At 39.2% G+C, this 25,388-nt stretch overlaps 2 protein-coding genes across 2 annotated transcripts; one reads left to right on the top strand and one right to left on the bottom strand.

The window, feature by feature from the left end:
• The first annotated feature begins 11,939 nt into the window (after window positions 1–11,939).
• LOC148206045 (aquaporin PIP2-7-like) lies at window positions 11,940–13,889 on the top strand. The gene is made up of 4 exons (XM_088104058.1): window positions 11,940–12,666; window positions 13,029–13,324; window positions 13,409–13,549; window positions 13,679–13,889. Exons 1-4 carry the CDS (start codon window positions 12,369–12,371, stop codon window positions 13,790–13,792), a joined length of 849 nt encoding a protein of 282 aa, XP_087960184.1. The 5' UTR covers window positions 11,940–12,368; the 3' UTR covers window positions 13,793–13,889.
• Window positions 13,890–18,020: 4,131 nt separating this feature from the next.
• On the bottom strand, window positions 18,021–20,835 carry LOC148206044 (uncharacterized). The gene is made up of 3 exons (XM_088106296.1): window positions 20,121–20,835; window positions 19,603–19,865; window positions 18,021–18,104 (listed from the first exon to the last, which is right to left on the bottom strand). Exons 1-3 carry the CDS (start codon window positions 20,833–20,835, stop codon window positions 18,021–18,023), a joined length of 1,062 nt encoding a protein of 353 aa, XP_087962422.1.
• Between the last annotated feature and the right edge of the window lie 4,553 nt (window positions 20,836–25,388).

The raw sequence follows: 25,388 nt of genomic DNA, 5'->3' as shown, positions 1-25,388 counted from the left end.
AAAATCTCAAAAATTATCAAAGTGCAAATTTTCAACAATGTCTTTAGAGTACAATCTTCCAAGTTGTCATGTGTGATTTTCTTTGAATTTGTAATTAAAAAAAAATCTGAAAATGAAAGCTGAACAGTTTTTGAGCCCATTAGGCCCTTTGTCATATGAGGTTTCTCTTAAACTGGTGCATCTGAATTTCTAAAAAAAAATAAAAATAAAAAAAAAATAAAAAAAATGCATGTCTTTGTAGATCTTGTGTTTTGAATTCAAATTTTTCCTTTTCATTTGTGTGAACAGGTATTTGTGCAAAAGATAAAATAAAGGGATTCAAACTCTTGTCTGAAGATTTTGTCATGGTTGTAAGAAGAATAGTGTTGGGCCCATTGAGTCTGGTGGTGTTGCAAAATTTTCTCTGGTTCAATCTTGTGAGATCCTCTCGTAACCAAAAAAATAAAAAAAAATGAATTTCTTTTAGCTTGTCCCATAAACTTGGAAAAATGCAAAAAAAAAAAAATGTTTTCTTGGTCACCTTCTTGTGTCATGATCACACGGCTCAGGTCATCTGATCCATTGGGTCAATGTGCCTGGTAAGTCCAACTTCCTTCTTTGATACTTCTCCTCAGGGCCGATCCGATCTGGATTTTCCCGTGTCAGAAAGTGAATAAAACAAAAAAAAAACATTTATTTTTCAAACGTTTTTTTCTAAATCAAGTTTTCTCATATCAATTTTTTTTGCATTGCTCACCAAGCCTAGTTTCTGCACTGGTTCCCAAGCCTTTGTTTCCATTTTAGCTCTCAAATCCCATTTCCCATACTGGCCTGCAAAGCTCAGTTTCCATACTGACCCGCAAGGCCCAGTTTCCATTGGCCAAGAAATCCCAATTTTTCCAATGGCTCACGAAGCCCATTTTCCACATCGGTCCGCAATGTCCAGTTGCTAGGCTGGTCCGCAAAGCCCAATTTTCATAAAAAAAAAAATTAATTAAAAAAATATATACAAAAACAAAAAAAATCTGTTTTTTCAACTAGCATCATCATTTTCATTTCATATCACTTTTCTTCATGCATAAAACCAAAAAAAATACGCAAAAGTTGAGTCAATTATTTTCGATGCAAATCATCCATTTTATGAAAAAAAAATAAGTATAATGGATGTCATAATCTCCTGGAATCAAATGATCAAATCAAATATTCTTAAGAGATATTTGTGTGTGCATCGCTTGAAAACATCATCCTTTAGCCCTCACTGTACCAAGAGATTGGCCCAATCATGTCCTTGAGCCCAATTGATAAACACCAAGTTTTACACTGGGGCAGATTTTCCGTTATATCCACTGGCTTTCATTTGGGAGATCCTGAAATCCGTTGTAAAAAAAAAAAATGAAAAAATGAATGACTCTTGTTGAGATCATTTAGTCTTGTCTCCTAACTAATCTTTTGAAAATGAAACAACCAATATTTGAAATGATGTGTGGCCATTTTTCTTCATCCAAAAAAAAAAAAAAACAAAAATATATCCTTTGATACCAAATTTGAGCCAATAAGAAATTTCTTTTCAAATTTTACCCAAACAAGGGTTACCATCACAGTAGAAGTCGACTCAAATCGCAAGAAGAACACACTTAGTGATCAAATGAAGAGAATTCCTCAAAAGTGAAGCAAGAATGGAAAGAATCACAAACTGATGACAAGCAAAGAATGAAATTTGAGAAAGGACAAAATAGTCAAAACAGATTTGACAAATAGCTGATACGAGGTGTAGATGGTAACTCTTGTTTCCAATAACCCACAAAAATTTATTTGAGCCTTTATATCCTTTCTTTCAACACCCTTTAGCCCAATCCACATTACAAGCCCAATAAAAGTCCACACAGATTGAATACTGGTTGCTTAAATTTTCATAAAGCTTAATTTTGAGACAAGACAAAAATGACCGACAATGCAGTCAAAAAAAAAAATGATGAAAAATGATGAAAAATCAATGTCCTCGAATGAAGGGAACTCCCTATTGATCAAAATTACACAAAGGAAAATCAAGCCAATTGGGGCAATCTTTTCAAGCCAATCCTTTCCATATCCATCACAAATTCCTGAACACATTCAAATCCCATTCAAACTCTTCCCCCGATTCCTAAACTAGGGGGCAATTTTGGGCAACTTTATTTCATATGTTTTGGCCCATTCAAAATATCGAGCAACTTTGTTAGTCTCACATTTGTTTCATCTGTATATTCAAAGTTCGTACCAAGACCGAGGCATCCCTTGTTGGGTCTCTCAGATTTGTCTACACTGAAACTCATGGATCCACCCTCAAAACAGGGGCAGACACTTTAGGGCTTTGTATGATTTTGAGTCCATCTTATCATTCGTAAACCCAGAGTGGGGGGAAACTTCTTTTTGAACCTCGCTTAATTGACTCATACCCAAAACCAAGGCGTGTCTTTCATATGCTTCGGCCCATTTAGAGTATTGAGCAACTTTGTTAAATCTCAAATTTTTTTCATCTGAATATTCAAAGCTCATATAAAGACTGGGGCATCCCTTGTTGGGCCTTGCATGATCTTGGTTCGCCCCGAACTTCAAAAATCTAAAAACCACCAAAATTGGGGCAATTTGCAAATCCCACATGATATTCTCACTCCCTGATTCCTGACTTATTCCCTCTCATTTCGGATACATTTGTCCATACCAATACTTCTACCATGTTCCAGAGCAGCTTCTGGGTATCTACTACTTCACAATGGCCTTTGTAGCCGTTTTAAGGAGTAAGAGGCTCAAGTAGCCAACCCGGTACTCTCCAAATCCTTCCAATCATCCTCCACGTTTTTGTCCCAACCCTTGATACCAAGCATGTACACACTAGTATCTCGTCAAGAAATGTGTGGCACACAAACTTCATTTTGCACAGTTGACTTTAGGATTTGGACGTCCATTGAAAAGAAATTGGAAGTCTAGATCGTCATAAATTGGATAATTTCAAAGGAAACAAATTGACTCTAAAAAAAATGTCATAGGTTCATAATCTTCCAATACATCTTGTACATATTTTCATCAAACTTTGAATTTGCCTCCATGTATATTCATCAAATTTCCTTCCTTCAAAAAGACAAAATTCAACATGCATCAAAGTTTTCTCCTCCAATTTCAAAATTACATACTTTCACCAAATTTTCTTCTTTCAAAAAAAAAGAGACAAAAAAATCAGCATGCATCAAAGTTTTCTTCTCCAAATTACAAAATTTACATCAACCAAGTTTCTTTTGCACATCAAGATTTCAAATCCTTGTACAAAAATGCAACACCTTGTTTCTTAATTTCAAAATTTTCCAAAAAAAAAAATCAAAATCAAAAAATTTTCAACATCTCAAAATTTCAACCAATTCCAAATTTCAAATTCAAAACAATCAAACATTTTTCTCTCTGCCATTTTATCTCGGCCATCTGCAAGATAATGGTCGAAAGCACTTTTCTTTTGTTTTATCTCGGCCATCTGCAAGATAATGGTCGAGCGCACTTTTCAGTTTTGTTTTATCTCGGCCATCTGCTAGATAATGGTCGAAAGCACTTTTCAGTTTTGTTTTATCTCGGCCATCTGCAAGATAATGGTCGAAACCACTTTTGAGTTTTGTTTTATCTCGGCCATCTGCAAGATAATGGTCGAGCGCACTTTTCAGTTTTGTTTTATCTCGGCCATCTGCTAGATAATGGTCGAGCGCACTTTTCAATTTTGTTTTATCTCGGCCATCTGCTAGATAATGGTCGAAAGCACTTTTCTCTTGTTTTATCTCGGCCATCTGCTAGATAATGGTCGAAGGCACATTTCAGTTTGTTTTATCTCGGCCATCTGCTAGATAATGGTCGAAAGCACTTTTCTCTTGTTTTTATCTCGGCCATCTGCTAGATAATGGTCGAGCGCACTTTTCTCTTGTTTTATCTCGGCCATCTGCAAGATAATGGTCGAAAGCACTTTTGAATTTTGGTGTCTCGGCCCTCTGTAAGACAATGGTCGAGCCCAATTTTACTTTCTGCCATTGGTATCTCGGCCCTCTGTAAGACAATGGTCGAGCCCAATTTTTACTTTCTGTCATTGGTATCTCGGCCCTCTGTAAGACAATGGTCGAGCCCAATTTTGCTTTTTGCCATTGGTATCTCGGCCCTCTGTAAGACAATGGTCGAGCCCAATTTTACTTTCTGTCATTGGTATCTCGGCCCTCTGTAAGACAATGGTCGAGCCCAATTTTGCTTTTTGCCATTGGTATCTCGGCCCTCTGTAAGACAATGGTCGAGCCCATTTTTATTTTTTCAAACGACCCTCTGCATGGCAATGGTCAGTACATTTTTTTTTTCTCAAATGACCCTCTGCGTGGCAATGGTCAAGTCCATTTTTTTAATTTTTTCAAAACGACCCTCTGCATGGCAATGGTCGAACCCAATCAAATTCAAATTTTCTCATTCATTTAATCTTGTTCATTTTATTAAAAAAAAAATAAATAAAAATATAATAAAAAAAAACAAAACAAAAGAATTTTTTTTTTAATTCAAAAAAAAAATGAAAAAAATTCCCTCTTTGTTCCTGATTCCTTTTCATTGAAAATTCTCTTTTTTTTCTTGTGTATTTTGAAATCCGAACGAAATTAATATTTCTATCTTTACTTATCTTTTACTCTGATAATATGAAAACATTGTTTATCATATGATCTAGTAAAATCTAAGTAAAGAGGGGCAACACTCAATTTCGTCCGGGTTGATTAATAAATTTACTTCCATAAAAAATTTGTTTTGTTGTTGTTCGTCGTACACTGCATCTGTAGCGTTGGTACACCCTCCACGAGGTTGTCACACTTCAATTCTCAGTTTTGTTTGTTTGTTTCATTCGCTGTTTGTTTCTTGTTTATCTTAAAATCCAGACGAAATTAGTATTTCTATCTTTACTTATCTTTTACTCTGATAATATGAAAACATTGTTTATCATATGATCTAGTAAAATCTAAGTAAAGAGGGGCAGCTGTCAACACTCAATTTCGTCCGGATTGACTAAATAATTTGTTTTATTGTTTTATCCTCATAAAAGGAAAAATTAAAAAAATATATATGTGTGTATATAAAAAGAAAAAAAAGTATATAATAAAAAATTATTAAAAAAAAAAAAAAAGGTTTTTGTTTTGAACGTTCGGTTTATGTTGTTTAATGAGCGTTCGGTCATCACTTGGACACTCGGTTTTTCTTTTGAACGTTCGGTCTCCTCCAGCGTTCGTATTCCCTGCATTCGGTTTTGAGCGCTCGTCCTTTGCGCGACCGCTCGCCGAATTCGTTCCCCCTCATCTACGCTCGTCCAACTCACCCTTTTCTACCACTCGTCCAGGAGAGCAACTTGGAGTATGCGTAAAGAAGTGCTCCTGCCACACAAAATGCCCACGGCCTAGCTGGAGGAAATGCTTCATTTTAACAAAGCTGAAACATGAATTGCATCCTCCACGTTACTTTTGCCACACATGTGATATTATTGAAAAAAAAGAGAGGTGCTATCACTTGGGAGAAGCACATCCAGTAAGTGGCCAACCTTGGAGAGCAACTGCCATTGTCCAGCAGCTCCAACACGTCCAACTCCGGAAGTAGCGTCCAACAACCGTCCAGCACACACGGACAGCAGCTCCAGTTTCAATCAACTCATCTCACCAGTTCACGGTCCAATCCAGCATGGGAGAAGAAGCAAGCCTTCACGCCTTCACTTTGGTGTTCTACGTTCAGCAGAAGCGCATCTCCAAAATTGCAACAGCAGTTCACGCTCCCAGCGGTTTGGGAGGCAATTTCGGTTCACCATCCAGCATGCACAGAAGAGGAAGCAACCACACGCACAGGGTGTCCACCGTATGAAGAAGAAGACAAGATTGAGGGGCCCTCACCCTATTTTCTCACGGCCAAAAAACTGTAGCTCAGCATGCAAAGAAAAGAGGATCACGGGAAGAATTCTGAACAGATTGGGAGGCTCACGGGTTCTGAGATTTGGCTATAAAAGAAAACAAGCAGCAGAGGAAAAAAGGGGGGGCACAATCCAGAAACCCAGAAACCATAGCCGTGAGACACTGGCTCCCTCAGTCCCTCACCCGTAACCATCCCAACTGCATTTCCTTTCACTCCCAATTCCTCACATCCAACAACATCCATCATCTTTATCCTGAACACGGCCTAACCTCAAACTGCCATTCTTCATCACCCAATCTTTCAATCTTCATCCATTCCCAACAACCCAAATATACCCACGGTTACTGGGGAGCGATCATCTTCATTTTACTCTTCATTCCTCATCCACCTTTTGACCGTGGACCATTGCCAACAACACGGCCATCACCTTCATCTTCATCCCTCTCAATACTCCCGACACCCTTCCATTACAATACCTTTTTCGTTTTCATCCCCAACACCCGAACACACACAGCCCGTATCATCATCATCACACAAATACCTTCCATACGGCCTCCACCACAACCGTTTTTCCTTTCTCACTACCAACTCTGTTATCTTCAACGCCGGTGATCATCTCCAAGACCCCGGGAATACCTGCACATCCCTTCCCTCTTCGACCAACTTCATCATCTTCTCCCACAATATCAGCAACAACAATATCCCCCATTCACCTCAAACGCCCACTGCTACTAGAAACGGCCATCCTCCATATTCACACACAGCCAATATCATCACCTTCTCCTCCAACACGCCTCACGGCCATCCTTATACCATTTCATGGCAGCACCTTAGTCTTCATCTATTTCCTCCGTTTCATCATCCTAACAAACAGAAAACCAAATTTGAGTGTCATCGGAGACTCTGCCTCAGCCTTTGCCCGTCACCCCTGATCCAAACCCGAACCACCATCCTTTACCTCCACGTATGTCTATCGCGACCCTCATCACCAGCACACTTCAGATCCAGTCACCGTCGTTCTCCGCCTCTACCTCGCAGCCGCCGTCTTCTTCTCTCCTAGGTCAATACCCGCCACCACGAACTCCAGCCCAGACGGTTCCGACCCGGCAGCAAGAGAGGTCGCAGCCAGCAAGAAAGGTCGCTGTTGTCCTCCAGCATTAAGCCCTCGCCGACGGCCGCCCATCACTTCTCCCCACGCGGTGGCTGCCAAGTCTAGGAAGAAGGGAGGTTGCTTCCTTTGGTTTCATTCAGAAGAAAGAAAAAAAGAGAGAGTTTGGGCTTTGAGCCCGTTTTAGTTTCTAAATAAACAAAGAGAAAAAAAAAGAAGGAGAACTTTTTCTGCATTTCATGATTTGCATCCTTTCATTTGGACTTAAGCCCGCTCTAGAAAAAAAAAGATAATTGGACATGAGCACACTATTTCAGAATACACCTCCGTTTTCGATTCCACACCGGGGCTGAAGCCCATTCCGTTTTTGCAAACAATAAAAAAGGGAGGTTTGGACATTGGGCTCATTTTATTTCTGGCACCTCCAACTTTGCTGCTGCACCTCTATAGAGCCCAATTTCGCTCCGCGCGCAACTCTGGTTCTTATATCTGCACCCTTATTCTTGTTTAGTTATTATCTTGTTTTATTTTTATACTTTTGTTTCTTTTTTTATTATTATTTATTTGGTTATTAGTTTTTTCTGTATATAGCCCCTTGTAAGATAACCCCTACCCCCTGTTTTAGTGGATTTGCTCGTTTCGTTTTATATCAAAAGAAAATAAAAAAAATAATAAAAAATATATAAAACTTTAAAAAACATTTAATGTAATAAATCTCGGTATGAGTACTCGTGCGATCGTATGCATCAGCCTAGTACTTATTGCCCAAATATAAAATAAATAAAAAGCTGTGTGAGTACTCGTGCGATCGTACGCATCAGCCTAGTACTCATTACGCAAAACAAAAGAAATAAAAAGCCGTGTGAGTGCTCGTGCGATCGTACGCATCAGCCTAGTACTCATTACGCAAAACAATAAAAGGAAAAAAAGCCGTGTGAGTGCTCGTGCGATCGTACGCATCAGCCTAGTACTCATTACGCAAAAAAAATATGTTTCAAAGGTTTAGGCACATGTGTGATCGCACGCATCGTCCTTGTGCTAAAAACCTTTTCTCTTTTCTAAAATTAAAAATCCAAAAAAAATATGTTTCAAAGGTTTAGGCACATGTGTGATTGCACGCATCGTCCTTGTGCTAAAAACCTCTTCTCCTAAACAATAAAAATACCAAAAAAATATAAAAATCCTCAAAAACTAAAAAAGGACTTCTACTTTTCAAATTCAAACAATATTGCCATGCAGAACTACGTGATCCTTGATTCTCCATCAAAAGTGGAGATACGTAGGAGCAAGGCCAGTCCTTGTCAGGCTCATTCTCCCAAAAATCCAAATTATCCATAACAAGTTTTCAAACAATTTTCCAAACAAGTTTCTCAAATAGTTTCTAAAAGAACTACGTAACCCTGATTTCTCACATGAGAATACGTAGGAGCAAGGTCAATCCTTGTCGGGCCCAAAAAGCTAAAAAGTATTGTTTGTTTTCTTTAGCGTTTTATTTTAAGGGGAAGTTAAACACTTTGAAACCACATCCACATTTGCACATTTAGTTAAAGGTACTGCCTTATGGCAGGCGTTGTAGGGTGCTGATACCTTCCCTACACGTAACCGACTCCCGAACCAAGAATCTGGTTCAATTTGACTATGCCTTATCATTTTATGGTTTTTCCGTAGTTTTCCAGAATAAACTATGGTGGCGACTCCAAAATCTCTTTTCAATACGTATTCTTTTTATTGGATCGTCGTCCCGTCGCGATTCCGGTTGCGACAACAATATAACATACAGCGTTTAATTTTAGACTTGGAGTTTACTTTTAAAATGTAATTTCTTTTAAAGATATTTGATTTAATATATATGAATTTGTCTCACAAAACTACCATACAAGTTCAATTTTAGAGTAAAATATATATAAAAAAAATAACATGTTGAGAGTTATGGATGAAATTGATTATATTATAAATTTTGAATCGAAAATAAAATGTTAAAGAGTATTACAATTATATTTTTTATATTTTTATGATTCGTAGAGATTTGCTTTAGGAAATACAGTTAGACAAATTCCAATATTAGGTAAGTTATATTCATACAGTTTTACATTATGGTTTTTTTTGTTATTAATAGGTTGAAATTATCATGTAAAGACTTTTTAATATCTTTTTATTCTTAAATCTTTTAAGTAAGATGTCCTTCGTATCTATATTTCATCCTCAACGGAGTAGAGTTGTGAATTGTGTCTGCAAAAGACACTCTAATGCTCAAGTCAATCGAATTCGTCAGATATAAGTTAATAATGTAATGAATGTATACATAATTAATTACCTTGAGAATAATGTTATTTTATACTAAACTTATGAGCCTTTACATGGTTGAGCTTGAACTTGCAAACAATTATCTTAATTAACTTTTATTAGTGACCTATGTAATATTCCTTAATTTTAACTCAGTTTTTTAGTTAATCAAAATTATTTGAGTCATTTTAGTAGAGAATGTCTAAACTATCATATGTCATAGATTGAGATATACCTGACCATCATAGGTCAGGATGCTCCAAGTCATCTTAAGTCATGATGTTTTAGACCATTATAGACTGAAATATTTTAGACCCTGAAGTTGAGAAAATTGCCTGTAGAAACAACAATAGAAGGAGAAGAGAGAACAAGGCTTCCAGAGAAACTTCTCTCATTCCTGAGATTCCTGAGCAACCATTCATCCCTGTTTTTTATTAGGAAGGAGAAGATATGGCCGCCAATCCAAATGGTCATGGTGATGGTCAAGCTATACGCACCTTGGAGGACTATTCTACATTCTCAGGGCCTCTTCACTTCAACAACATTGCTAGGCCAAGGGTTAATGCCGCCAACATGGAGATGAAGCCTGCTCTCATCCATTTGGTGCAAACAATCAGTTCAACAGCCTATCTCATGAGAATCCTTATAATCATTTTGCCACCTTCCTTGAGATATGTAATACTGTGAAGATTCATGTGTGCCTGATGAAGCTATAAGGCTCAGCCTGTTTCCATTCTCACTGGGAGACAACGCCAAGGTGTGGTTGAATTTGTTTCCTGAGAATAGCTTCACGGCATGGGAGGATGTGGTTTCCAAGTTCCTCAACAAATACTTCCAACAATCAAAAGTCAACAAAGGGAAACAGGAAATCTCATCTTTTTAGCAAGATGGTAGTGAAACTTTGAGCCAAGCATGGGATAAGTTCAAGGGGTTACTACGAAAGACGCCCACTCATGGGTTTGATGAGCCTATCGTCCTGAATATGTTTTTGGGAGGCCTTGAATCCCAAACCAAATTGATGTTGGATGCCTCAGTTGGAGGAAACATCAGATGGAAGACACCTAAAGAAGCACATGAGCTGATACAGAATATGGTTGTTAATGACAATGAAGTGCAGAATGAAAGGGATCAACTATAACAAAAAGGTGTTCTTCAACTACAATCTCAGGACGCCTTGTTAGCTTAAAACAAAATAATGACCCAACAACTCGAAGCTCTCATGAACAAGCTCTCTCAACTGCCTAAAGAGCTCCAAAATGTTTCTCAAGCTCAACATCAAGGTTGTGAGTTATGTGGTGGAGATCATGTAAATAGTTAGTGTGCCATGCAAGCAAATTCCCAAGAAGAGGTGAACTATATGGGTAATCAAGGTCGACAAGGTAACTACAACCAAGGGTGGAGACCTCACCTAAGCATGGTCCAAGGACAAGTTGGGCCATCAAATAGACCACCTCAGCAACAATATCAACCACATCCCTCCTTATCTGACAAGACCTCAAAGTTGGAGGACACACTTCAGCAGTTTATGCAAGTATCCATCTCTAACCACAAGAGCACTGAAGCTTCCATTAGAAACTTGGAGATATAAGTGGGTCAACTTGCTAAGAAGCTGGAGGAGAAAACTGAAAAGAATTTTGTAGCCAACACTGAAGTTAACCCTCAGGAGAAATGTAATGTCATTACAACAAGAAGTGGAAAAGAGGTTGGGCTTGATTACAAGGAGAAGCTGCCAAATGAAGAGAAGAGAAGCAATGAAGATAAGATTCAAGCACAAAAAGAAACTAATCAAGAGATTGTTGGGGGAGAAGAAAAAAATAAAGGAAAAGAAAAAGAGAAAAAACAAAAAGAGAAGGAAATTTTGAAACATCTTCCTTATCCGAAAAATCCTTCCAATAAAGAAAAGGAGAAACATTTGGCTCGATTCAAGCAAATATTCAACCAGCTTGAGATTACCATACCCTTTACTGAAGCGTTGCAACAAATTCCCGCCTATGCAAAGTACATGAAGCAAATCCTTAGCAAGAAGAAGAAGTATTTAGATGAGAAAACAATTGAGGAGCAAGGAAATTGTAGTGTCATCATGCAGAAGACTCTCCCTCCAAAATTTAAAGATCCGAGAGTTTCAACATTCCTTGCACCATTGAAGACTATGATATAGGAAAAACTCTTATTGATTTAGGGGCTAACATCAATTTGATGCCCTTATCTATGCTTAAAAATATTAGTGGTCTTGAAGCCAAACCAATAAGAATGATGCTTCAGTTGACGGATAGATCTATTAAATATCCATTTGGTGTAATTGAAGATGTGATAGTCAAAATAAACGAATTCCTTTGCAGCAGAATGGTCATAAGAGTTTGAGATATATATGTATATAAAATATAAAAATATTTTAGCGAGTTTCATGGTGTTATAGCCAGTATCATTTTCAATAGAAAATTAGTTTAAAATTTTAACTTTATTATATTATTGTTAATACTCTTACTTATTTAAATTTAAAAATTTATCTACTATCTATATTAATGTTTGATAAGAATATATGGAGTACATATCACTTGTGAAGAAAAATATTTCTTTTTGTAATGATGATTATTAAAACAAGATTGTGAAAAAAAATAGAAAATAAATTTACTGCCCACAATATTATTATTTACATTAAAAAAAATAGTTTTGATTTAGTCATTGGTGGTTCAATTTTATAAAAGAACAATCTATTAAATATATATAATTTTTTTATTGTTATAATTATATTAAATTTGATATTCATTTTTGTTATGTTAGAGAAGATAATAAAATTATAAATTTTGAAAATATATTTTTCCTAAAATTAGTGGTCAAAATCCACCAGCGATCATGGCGTGGAACCATGCAAGCGAAATCAAGCTAGGGGCGGAAAAAAACCTATGTTAAGGAAAAATAAAAACACAGTTAAATTATTTGATTCATTACCATTCTCTCTCTTTCTTTTGATACTTGAATACCACCTCTTTCCACTAAACTTTGATGCCACACAAGACACACAGAGAGTTACCTAACTGTATATAGTAGTGATTGAGCTTGAGAAATGGCTGAAGATGTTGAGATTCAAGAGCAAAGAGAATACCCTGCAAAAGACTATTATGACCCTCCTCCAGCACCTTTTTTCGACCGCAGAGAGCTCACACAGTGGTCCTTCTATAGAGCCATTATCGCTGAGTTCATAGCAACCCTTCTCTTCCTCTATGTCACTGTCCTCACCATAATTGGCAACAAAAGACAGATTGATAGTGGCACCGAATGTGATGGGGTTGGCATTATCGGCGTCGCTTGGGCCTTTGGTGGCATGATTTTCATCCTTGTTTACTGCACTGCCGGTATTTCTGGTATACATCTCTCACCCCTTTCAATTTCCTCTCTCTCAGACACCACAACTGTGCCCTTCTATGCTTTCAAGTTTCAACTTTTCTACATGAAAAAGCCAAAATTTGGACAACTTTTGTATATGCTCACACGTTAAATCTGCTATAAACAGCCATTCAATAAACATAAGCACAATTCGAAGGAAAAAAAGTTGTAGGGGTGCTAAAACTAGGTTAAAATTCCTGTATAAAATTGTCCATCTTGTTTCAAAACCTTGATAATTTCGTGGTTCTTTTTGCTGGTTCGGTTGGATATTGGACAAGGAACGTGGGTGAGTATGCATGCAAGAAGAAAGTGTAACATGTTTTTGGATTTGGTGTTGTAGGAGGACACATAAACCCAGCAGTGACATTCGGGCTGTTCCTAGGACGCAAGGTGTCGTTGATAAGGGCGTTGTTGTACATTGTAGCACAATGTGCTGATGCTATCTGTGGCACTGGACTGGCGAAGGTGTTCCAAAAGGCGTACTACAACAGGTACGGAGGTGGTGCTAACTTTGTTGCTGACGGCTGCAACAGGGGCACTGCTTTGGGTGCTGAGATTATCGGTACCTTCGTTCTTGTCTACACTGTCTTCTCTGCCACTGACCCTAAGAGGAACGCTAGGGACTCCTATATTCCTGTAAGCACCATAATATATACATGTTACAAACCTATTTCTTAAAAGATTAGTTAGTAATTCGTGGTCTCACATTTTCACATGAAGGTACTAGCACCACTCCCGATTGGCTTTGCTGTTTTCGTGGTTCATTTGGCTACAATCCCAGTTACTGGCACTGGCATTAACCCAGCAAGGAGTTTTGGAGCAGCTGTAATCTACAATGACGACAAAATCTGGGATGATCAGGTTAAAACTTCTTAACTATTTGAAGATGAAAACAGATTTTTACCGAAGAACACAAAATGCTGTTGAAATGTATATGTTGTTATGGATGTTGATAATGACTTGATAATTTTGGTGATTATTTATGAACAGTGGATTTTCTGGGTTGGACCAATTGTTGGAGCAGCAGGGGCTGCATTATACCACCAATACATCCTTAGAGCATCGGCTATCAAGTCTCTTGGATCATTCAGGAGCCATACTTAATTAATTAATTGTTTAATTAATTATGTTTTCAGTAATAGATAAATCAAGGAATTTTCGTTCCTAATAAAATTTTGTAATGTATTGAGTTAGATCTTTCTCTTACCATTTTGCTTGAATGTAACCTCGTTACAAGAGATGTAACATCCCAATAAATAGTAATTACTATTAATCAGAACTAATCACATTTACAGAAAATACAGTGCAGTCTTAGCATAATTAACAGCTGTTCCAAAATAAAACAGCATGTACAGCAAATTACATTATTCAGAAATTCATAAAAGGTACAAAACCAGTTACTGGACAAACGTTCTGCAGAAATATACAGTCAACGTCCCAAAATGCTATACAGAAAGACTAACTACTACTAATACTGTATGAACAGCGCTGCAAAACTATACACAGAACTATCAAAAATACAGCACTGAAAAGTGACTAATGCTAATACAGAAACGGGTCTCTACTGCTCAGCTTTAACTTCAACTTCCACAAGGTTAGCATCCTCCAAATTTTCTTCTTCCAGCATAGTTTCAAGGGATGCCTCACCATCTGCTCACATCCACAACGGATGATCATTGCATTGACAAGACGGACATACAGAAACAGTAGACAACACAAGGAAAATGCAAGGGTAAGCTTAGGTAATTTAATTCAATAAAATCAACATAATTTAACTTATAAAATAAGTCATGCAGTTCATACAATATTAAACACATATCCCAGCATACAGTAACTCATTCAAATTCTCATAATTAAAGACTGTCCGGACTGTATGATGCCATGTATCTACAGGCGTTCTTGCACCCGGGTGGTGTAGTAACTGGAACATCCATCAGCTGCCACCCGAGGTTAACCCTATCAGTCCAAAGTACTCAATAGGACTAGGGCCTCCTGCCATTCCCACGCATGACCTACTCCCCTCTACCTGAGGATGAGCACTCACGGAATATCAGGATGAACAGCCATCAGCAGCTTTACCATGGTCATACTACACTACTTCCCATATTCACATCATGGAGACGTTCCTCCTTGGAACGCTCTTTCATAATTCAATCCAATAAATCCATTCCAAATACCATTCGCACATATTCACAATTTCTCTTATTCAAATTTTCATTCTGTGTTCACTCTCTTTATTTTAAAGAACGTTCATCACTCAATAAATAGGGACGAACATATTACAGTACTCAAACTTCCACGTTTCTGAACAAAAGAAACGTACCATTTATCAACTTAACTACATTACAACACTTACTAATTTGAAGAAAACTGATCTGAGAAGAGATGGGTAATACTTAGAAAAATCTTAAGTATAAAGACTCCAGGTAGAATCCAAAGGATAAAGCCAATAAGAAATATTTAGATAAACAATCAAATATAATTGAATTCAGAAAACAACACTGCCAGTCAAAGACCGAACGTTAATTAACAATTTGAACGAACGCCATATACGTTCGCTCACGAAGCAATAATAAGACGAGCGTTCAATTATAAAAGCAAACACTGCTCAGGACGAACGCCAGGTCAATGACCGAGCACCAAATAGAACGAACGCGCATTTGAACGAACGCGCATTTGAACGAACGTTCGACCGAACGCTAACTAGGACGAGCGCTCAATCTAAGACCGAGAGCTCATTTGGACGAACGCTCAGTATAATACTAAGCTCTACTTATGACGAACGCTGGTAAACAAATCCGAGCGTCCTAACTATACTTCAATTTATTTTTTTTTAATGGTTGGACCCGCTAGGCTAAGCCGAACGCTCATACCTAACTCTTGACACCAATAACGCTCGTTCTCGATCCGAATCCTCTCCAAATGAAAGAATTCTTACTCTAAGTTATTTTCCAGTGAAACCGAACGGTATAAGACCGTTCGATGACGAGCGTACACCATTAATCAGAGAAGATCAGATTTTCCAGATTTTCAAACACTAGAATTTCACAGTTTTTCACACTATTCATAACTTAGAATTTATCTTTAACATAAATCTCATACCTTACATAATTCATATTATCATTTCATAATTCCAGAATCTTCCATTTTCCAGTTTCAAACATATCATCATCAACATACAGTTCAGATCATTATCATTCCAAATTATGCAGAAATCAATCACATTACAACTCATACATCTCATTCACTGCATAATTTCACACAACATTCCTGATATACATACATTTCAATTCTGCTCATTCACGAATATTCAAAATTCATATATTGCATACATTTCAGACATCCATCACAATTCATTACTGTCATACAGATCAAACATATATTAAATTAAATTACTAAAGCTTCCCTTACCTGGTCTAACACTGCACTTCCAAATGCTTAGAATATATCTCGACCACTCACGGCTTCCTATCCAGAAATTCACTCAACCACTTCCACTAAATCTAATACACCAAAAATCATAACAGATCAGACTTCTAATCCTGCATGCAACCAGAATTTTGGTTCGCATGAACTAAATGGAAAATTGTGCAGAAACGAGAACTTACCAGTTCAGTTCTCAGTTCTGTTCGGATCTGAATGGTGCTCACGGTGCAGGGAAATTTTCTACTGTGTCTGAAATGAGATCAGAGGGATTGATAGTGAGTTATCTTAGAGAGAAGATGGAGATGGTTTAGAGAGAGGGCAGAGAGTTTGAATGCAGAATTCTGAGAAGAAGATGAAGCATGCAGAAGGAAGAGGGAGAGTTTTTTCAGAATTATTTTTCTCTTCCCACGCAGAACAAACTCCCCAACCTCCACACGCCACTTGTCTCCCACTAACCATTCTTAGAATGCTCCAACAGTGACACATGGCAGGCGCATGCAGTGTTGAAGTGAGTGGAATTTTGACGTGGCAAGGTGAATTAAAACAGTGATCAGAGGATGGATTTAAGTGTGTTAATTATCAGGTTCTCACATTCCCCCTAACTACAAAAATTTTCGTCCTCGAAAATTCTAAAGCTTACCAGGGAATAGGTGCGGATACAATTCTCTCACAGCCTCTTCAACCTCCCATGTTGAGTCACCAGTCTTTGCATTCCACACCACTTTCACGAGCCTAACATCCTTTCCTTTGTAAAGTCTGGTGCGGCTGTCTTCCACACAAACAGGCTGCATCTCCAGGGTTCTATCTGGCCGAAGTTGGATATCTTCTAACTCCAATACGTGTGATGGATCAGCTATATATTTACGGAGTTGAGAGACATGAAAGACTGGATGAAGGTTGGACAGTTGAGGTGGTAAAGCCAATTCATACGCCACTGCTCCAATCTTCTTCAGAATTTGATAAGGTCCAACGTACTTGGGAGAAAGCTTCTTTGGACGAAGGATTCTTCCCACACCAGTGATTGGATTCAACCTCAGAAACACGTGATCTCCAGCAACAAATTCTAAGGGTCTTCTTCTTTTATCAGCATACGATTTCTGCCTGCTTTGGGAAGTCTTCAAACGCTCTTGGATCAGTTTCACTTTCTCTGTTGTTTGTTGGATTAATTCTGGTCCGGTTAATGCAGTTTCACCTTCTTGGAACCAACACAAAGGAGTTCTACACTTCCTTCCATAAAGAGCTTCAAACGGTGCCATTCCTATACTTGCTTGAAAGCTGTTATTATACGTGAATTCCACAAGCGGCAGAACCTCATCCCATATTCCCATATGATCTATCACACAGGTTCTCAACAAGTCTTCAAGAGTCTGGATAGTTCGTTCAGATTGGCCATCCGTCTGAGGGTGATATGTAGAACTCATTTGCAGTTTGCTCCCCAATTCTCCTTGCAATGACTGCCAAAAACGAGATGTGAATCTTGTGTCCCGATCTGATATAATACTGGAAGGAACTCCATGCAATCTAACAATCTCCTTAACGTACAGCTTGGCCAAATTTGTCAGGGACATCTTCAAATTAACGGCTAGGAAGTGGGCACTCTTAGTTAATCTATCAACAATTACCCAAATGGAATCATGGTTTCGGACTGTACGTGGTAGATGAGTCACGAAATCCATAGAGATGCTGTCCCACTTCCATTCTGGAATTTCCAATGGCTGCAGCAATCCTCCCGGTCTTTGATGTTCAGCTTTGGCTCTTTGACAAGTTAAGCAAGAGGACACAAAACGTGCAATGTCACTCTTCATCCCAGGCCACCAGAAGGATAAACGAAGGTCCTGATACATCTTAGTCATGCCAGGATGCATGCTAAGACGGCTGTGATGACCCTCCTCCATTATAATCCTCTTCAGTTCACTGTCATTTGGAATGCACGTTCTGCCCATATAGCGCAGTAAACCATCCGTTCCAGTACTGAATTCCTTGGCCTGATCTGTGCCAAGCACGCTCAAAATTTTCACCAATTCTGTATCCTCTCGTTGCTTCACTCGAATCCGGTCAAACACAGTACTGGAGAATCTAAGATTACAGCATCTGATAACGTTCGTTCCTACATCAAACTGTAATCTTAGATCTCTAAAGCTTTCCACCAAATTCAGCTCCTTCACCATCATTGCAGAAACTCTTACGGCCTTCCTACTCAAGGCATCAGCCACCACATTAGCTTTTCCAGGATGATACAACAGTTCAAATTCATAATCCTTCAAGAATTCAAGCCACCTCCTTTGCCTCATATTTAATTCCTTTTGATCAAAGAGGTACTTGAGACTCTTGTGATCACTAAACACTTGGAACGTTGCACCATACAGATAATGCCTCCAAATTTTTAATGCAAACACGACTGCTGCTAGCTCCAAGTCGTGTGTGGGGTAATTCTTCTCATGAATTTTCAGCTGTCTGGAAGCATAAGCCACTGCCCTCCTTTCCTGCATCAGCACACAGCCCAAACCTTGATAGGATGCATCACAATATACTTCAAATGATTTGGCTGTATCTGGAATGACCAACACAGGAGCGCTTGTTAATTTCTTCTTCAATTCCTGAAAGCTCTCCTCACATTTATCTGTCCAAGCAAACGGCTGGTCCTTCCTGGTGAGGTAAGTCAGAGGAGCTACTATCTTGGAAAATCCTTCAATAAATCTCCTATAATAGCCCGCGAGTCCCACAAAGCTTCTAACTTCCGTGACTGAACGTGGACTCTCCCAATCCAGCACTGCCTTCACCTTGGCTGGATCCACTGCAATACCACCAGCAGAAACAACGTGCCCCAAGAATTGGATCTCCTTCATCCAAAATTCACACTTTGAACGTTTGGCATACAACTCTTTCTCCCTCAACACGCTCAAGACGATCCTCAAATGTTCTTCATGTTCGTCAAAGCTCTTGGAGTAAATGAGGATGTCATCAATAAATACCACAACAAACTTATCCAGGTACGGTCTAAAAATTCTGTTCATATAATCCATGAAGATTGCAGGTGCGTTTGTCACTCCAAAGGGCATCACCACATACTCATAATGGCCATAGCGAGACCGAAATGCAGTCTTCTGAATGTCCTCCTCTTTCACTCTAATTTGATGATAGCCCGAACGTAAGTCAATCTTAGAAAACACACACGCACCATGCAACTGGTCCAGCAGGTCATCAATCCTTGGAAGAGGATACTTGTTCTTGATGGTCAGCTTATTAAGTTGTCTATAATCAACGCATAGCCGTGAGCTGCCATCCTTCTTCTTTACCAACAATACAGGCGCTCCCCAAGGAGAAGCACTTGGACGGATGAACCTCTTGTCCATTAATTCTTCAATTTGCTTCTTGAGTTCCACTAATTCAGCTGGTGCCATTCTGTAAGGTTGGACCGAGATGGGTGCAGCAGTGGTCACCAAATCAATTGTGAATTCTACCTCACGGATGGGAGGTAGACCAGGTACTTCATCCGGAAAAACATCTGGAAACTCATCTACTACTGTTCGTCCTCTGCTGCCATCATTGTTGGACGAACTCTCTACCCCATTATCTTCATACGTCATTATCAAAAAACAGCTTGCTCCCTCCATGATATCCTCCTTCAATTGACCGAGAGTGAGAGACAATTCTTCTTCTTCTTCATTGGGAAAAACCAACTCCTTCTTCCCGCAATCAATGAGGATCCGATTGGTAGCCAACCAATCCATCCCCAAAATTACTTCTATGTCTTGCAGGGGTAAACAAATAAGATTGACCTTATATCTACGCCCCTCAACTTCTATAGGACATCTTACACAAACTGTAGATGTCTTAATCCCACCAGCTGCTGGGGTTGACACCACCAGATCAAACTCTAATTCACTCTCTCTTATTCTCAGTTTCTCAACACACGCCTTCGAGATGAAGGAATGAGTGGCCCCCGAGTCATACAGTACACAGCAAGGCTTTCCAAACAACAAGCAAGTGCTGGTGATGAGTGTACCTGAACGAGCAGCTTCAGCACCAGTGATTGCGTACACTCTCCCTGTAGCTTGCGCACGTCCACCTCTCCCTTGTTGTGTTCTCCCAGTGTTCGGTGGCCTCATCGCTGCACGTCCTCCCATATTGCACTCGTTCTCCAAGTGCCCATTCTGTCTGCAACGAGTACAATATTTTCTTCCCGGCAACTGTGGACAAGCCCACCGATAGTGTGGTCCTCCACACTGATAACAGGTTAAGCTCCTCGGCTGTCCAGATTGTCCAGCAGTGACCAAAGCTTGTGATCCGCCAGAGGATTGAGTGGAACGAGCATATGGGGGCCTCCTCACATTCGATGCACCTCTGGATAAAACCGGACCCCTACTCACTTGTTGTTTCTTATGTTGTTCGGCCTCAGCAATGTTCTTCTCAAGCACCTTTGCTCTCTCAACCATAGCAGGGAAGGATCTGATACACAGGCAGGATATTAATACTTTCAGATCGCTCCTCAACCCGTTCTCAAACTTCCTGCATTGCCATTCTTCGCTGGTAGCCATGGTATTGAAACGGACAAGATGTTTGAATTTATTGGTGTATTCCGAGACAGACATACTGCCTTGCACCAATTGAAGGAACTCCACTTCCTTAGCAAACCGCACACTGTCAGGAAAGTACTCTTCATAAAATTTAGTTCTGAAAACTTCCCAAGAAATTGGACTTTGGGATTCTGTCAACAACATCTTCACACTTGACCACTAATGGCTAGCTTCTCCCGTCAACAAATATTCTGTGAATGCCAAACGGTTTTCATTTGGACATCTTTTGGCATCATAGATCCGCTCCATATCTCTAAGCCACTGATCCGCTTCATCCGGAAGTCCTTTTCCATTGAATTTTGCAGGATGGTGCTGCAAGAAGCTTTCCAAACTCCATTCAGCATGAGGTGCAGCATTAGAAGAAGAGGCTCCTGGTGTGCCTCTAGTAGAGGTCAGCAGGTCCATCAACTGCCTCTGAGTTGCTTCAGAGCTGATACGTGAGGCCTCCAAACTCTGCAGTGCTTCCTGGTTTTGCCTCATTAAAGCAGCATTCTGTTCTATTAAGGTTGTGTTCTGTTGTTGAAGCCTGTCAATGACGGTCTCCATCATCCTGGTATTATTAGAAGAGTCAGCCTCGTTTGGCTGAGGTGGGGGAGGAAGTCTAGGCGCCATTCGTTTTCTGGTTCAGAGAAAACGCACGTTAGTTATGTTCAAGAGTTAAAATTAATAACTCATCAACACACAATAAGCACACAACGAAAGTATAGTGCACTCATAACCCTACATGTCCTTAAAAGAACAAAACTGCTCTGATACCAATAAATGTAACATCCCAATAAATAGTAATTACTATTAATCAGAACTAATCACATTTACAGAAAATACAGTGCAGTCTTAGCATAATTAACAGCTGTTCCAAAATAAAACAGCATGTACAGCAAATTACATTATTCAGAAATTCATAAAAGGTACAAAACCAGTTACTGGACAAACGTTCTGCAGAAATATACAGTCAACGTCCCAAAATGCTATACAGAAAGACTAACTACTACTAATACTGTATGAACAGCGCTGCAAAACTATACACAGAACTATCAAAAATACAGCACTGAAAAGTGACTAATGCTAATACAGAAACGGGTCTCTACTGCTCAGCTTTAACTTCAACTTCCACAAGGTTAGCATCCTCCAAATTTTCTTCTTCCAGCATAGTTTCAAGGGATGCCTCACCATCTGCTCACATCCACAACGGATGATCATTGCATTGACAAGACGGACATACAGAAACAGTAGACAACACAAGGAAAATGCAAGGGTAAGCTTAGGTAATTTAATTCAATAAAATCAACATAATTTAACTTATAAAATAAGTCATGCAGTTCATACAATATTAAACACATATCCCAGCATACAGTAACTCATTCAAATTCTCATAATTAAAGACTGTCCGGACTGTATGATGCCATGTATCTACAGGCGTTCTTGCACCCGGGTGGTGTAGTAACTGGAACATCCATCAGCTGCCACCCGAGGTTAACCCTATCAGTCCAAAGTACTCAATAGGACTAGGGCCTCCTGCCATTCCCACGCATGACCTACTCCCCTCTACCTGAGGATGAGCACTCACGGAATATCAGGATGAACAGCCATCAGCAGCTTTACCATGGTCATACTACACTACTTCCCATATTCACATCATGGAGACGTTCCTCCTTGGAACGCTCTTTCATAATTCAATCCAATAAATCCATTCCAAATACCATTCGCACATATTCACAATTTCTCTTATTCAAATTTTCATTCTGTGTTCACTCTCTTTATTTTAAAGAACGTTCATCACTCAATAAATAGGGACGAACATATTACAGTACTCAAACTTCCACGTTTCTGAACAAAAGAAACGTACCATTTATCAACTTAACTACATTACAACACTTACTAATTTGAAGAAAACTGATCTGAGAAGAGATGGGTAATACTTAGAAAAATCTTAAGTATAAAGACTCCAGGTAGAATCCAAAGGATAAAGCCAATAAGAAATATTTAGATAAACAATCAAATATAATTGAATTCAGAAAACAACACTGCCAGTCAAAGACCGAACGTTAATTAACAATTTGAACGAACGCCATATACGTTCGCTCACGAAGCAATAATAAGACGAGCGTTCAATTATAAAAGCAAACACTGCTCAGGACGAACGCCAGGTCAATGACCGAGCACCAAATAGAACGAACGCGCATTTGAACGAACGCGCATTTGAACGAACGTTCGGTATCAGACCGAACGCTAACTAGGACGAGCGCTCAATCTAAGACCGAGAGCTCATTTGGACGAACGCTCAGTATAATACTAAGCTCTACTTATGACGAACGCTGGTAAACAAATCCGAGCGTCCTAACTATACTTCAATTTATTTTTTTTTTAATGGTTGGACCCGCTAGGCTAAGCCGAACGCTCATACCTAACTCTTGACACCAATAACGCTCGTTCTCGATCCGAATCCTCTCCAAATGAAAGAATTCTTACTCTAAGTTATTTTCCAGTGAAACCGAACGGTATAAGACCGTTCGATGACGAGCGTACACCATTAATCAGAGAAGATCAGATTTTCCAGATTTTCAAACACTAGAATTTCACAGTTTTTCACACTATTCATAACTTAGAATTTATCTTTAACATAAATCTCATACCTTACATAATTCATATTATCATTTCATAATTCCAGAATCTTCCATTTTCCAGTTTCAAACATATCATCATCAACATACAGTTCAGATCATTATCATTCCAAATTATGCAGAAATCAATCACATTACAACTCATACATCTCATTCACTGCATAATTTCACACAACATTCCTGATATACATACATTTCAATTCTGCTCATTCACGAATATTCAAAATTCATATATTGCATACATTTCAGACATCCATCACAATTCATTACTGTCATACAGATCTGTCAGGCCTTGGAAAAAAAAAAAAAAAAAAAAAAAAAAAAAAAACGTGGCAGTTGGTGAGCGCGCCACCTCAGCGACGCACTTGGACGACAGGAGCGCCCGACAACCACTAACGAGCGCCAGCTGTTGCACGTGGAGCTGAGTCAGGAAACGGAAGTGGAAACCACGTGGCGACCGCTGAATGGACGTCCAACATGGACTGTTGGGAATCTGGAGTGCAGAACGTGCGTCCAGTGTGGCTGAGTGGGAATGTGCGTTGGCTGAGTGGAGAAGTGCGCTGGATGAGAGTGGAAAACGAATCTGAGAATTTCTGAAATATTCTCCACCCTCTGCACGCACACCATTTTTTCATTCCTAAGCATCCAAGTCTCTCCTCCTTCTCTCTTCATTTTTTCTCTGCACCTTCTCTCTAAGAACCACCGTTATCCTCCTCCGTTTAGCATTTCCTGCACCATTGAAGGACGCTCAGCGTCAAGGACTTCCAGAGAAGAACGTTCGGTTAGTGAAGCTGTGTGGATAACAAGCGTTGGCGGTAGGAGAAATTGTAGTGGAGAATTGTAATTTGCGCATCTGTGGACGTTCGTTCATTTTCCAAGTAAGGGGAAGCTTATTTAATTTAATTCATGTGGTGTGCTTTGTATGAACGTTCGTCAATTTACTGCACGAAATTTATGCATGATGTATGATATGTATGAATTGTATGAACGCCCGTTATTTGATGGTATGAGTAAAATGCATGATATTTGATTTACTAAACTGCATGAACGTTCGTTTTTGATTGGATTCTCTATTAATGATGAAAATGATACATGACTAAGTTACGTATGACGCATGAGATGTTGGATGAAATGAGATATATGAAATCTGAAATTTTGAGTTGATATGAAGAATGCAATTATGTGATTTTGATGAGAAATGAACTTCCCATGAAATACTGTACGTTCGTACTGAACGGTCCTTGACCGTTCGGTTTTTCCTCATTGAGGACGAACGTCCTCATGTTCCAATGCCTTGCTTGAGCGTTCGGCCAAGCACTGTGATATCTGGGAGTCTTTGATAAACTCTATTCTTTCATATTTACATATATTCAGTCATTTGAAATAGTATATTTCCCGTTCGTAAACACTGTCGTAAAAGCCCTTAGAATTATTTCTTGAAATCTATTATTTTAAGATTATTAACGTTCGGTCTCACACCTGACGTTCGTACTTAGGAGAGTTCGGTCTTAAACCGAACGCTCGTTCTAATTGGTGCTCGGTCTCACACTGAGCGTTCGTCCAGCGCTCGGTTTTGAATTGAGCGTTCGTTCAAATAGTGCTCCGAATTGAGCGTTCGTCCAAAATGGAGCTGGGTTTTGAATTGAGCGTTCGTCAAAATAGTGCTCTGAATTGAGCGTTCGTCCAAAATGGAGCTCGGTTTTGAATTGAGCGTTCGTCCAATATGGCGCTCGGTTTTGAATTGAGCGTTCGTTCAAAATGGTGCTCGGTCTCACACTGAGCGTTCGTCCAAAAGTGAGCTCGGTTTTGAACTGCGCGTTCGTCCTAATGGTCTCGGTTTTGCTTGAGCGTTCGTCCTAAAGGGTGTTCGGTTTATACTGAACGCTCGTCCTAATAGTGCTCGGTATTATTTTGAGCTGTCGTTCTCTTTTCCCACCAAATAGCGTTCGTCCAATGAACAGTACCAGATTTGGAAATTTCTGAACTTAAACCGTTCGTTCTTTGATTCGAACGAGCGTCCTTTTGGGTCTCATTTATAGCGTTCGTCCTCGGTCTTTGGGGACAGAACGTTCGGTC

This window comes from Vigna umbellata, chromosome 1 (genome assembly GCF_029865625.1).
Source record: "Vigna umbellata cultivar VRB3 chromosome 1, Vumbellata_1.0, whole genome shotgun sequence".
In the NCBI taxonomy this organism is placed as follows: domain Eukaryota; kingdom Viridiplantae; phylum Streptophyta; class Magnoliopsida; order Fabales; family Fabaceae; genus Vigna; species Vigna umbellata.
Note: the sequence above shows the minus strand (reverse complement) of the source record. Positions and strands in the feature narration are given on the sequence as shown.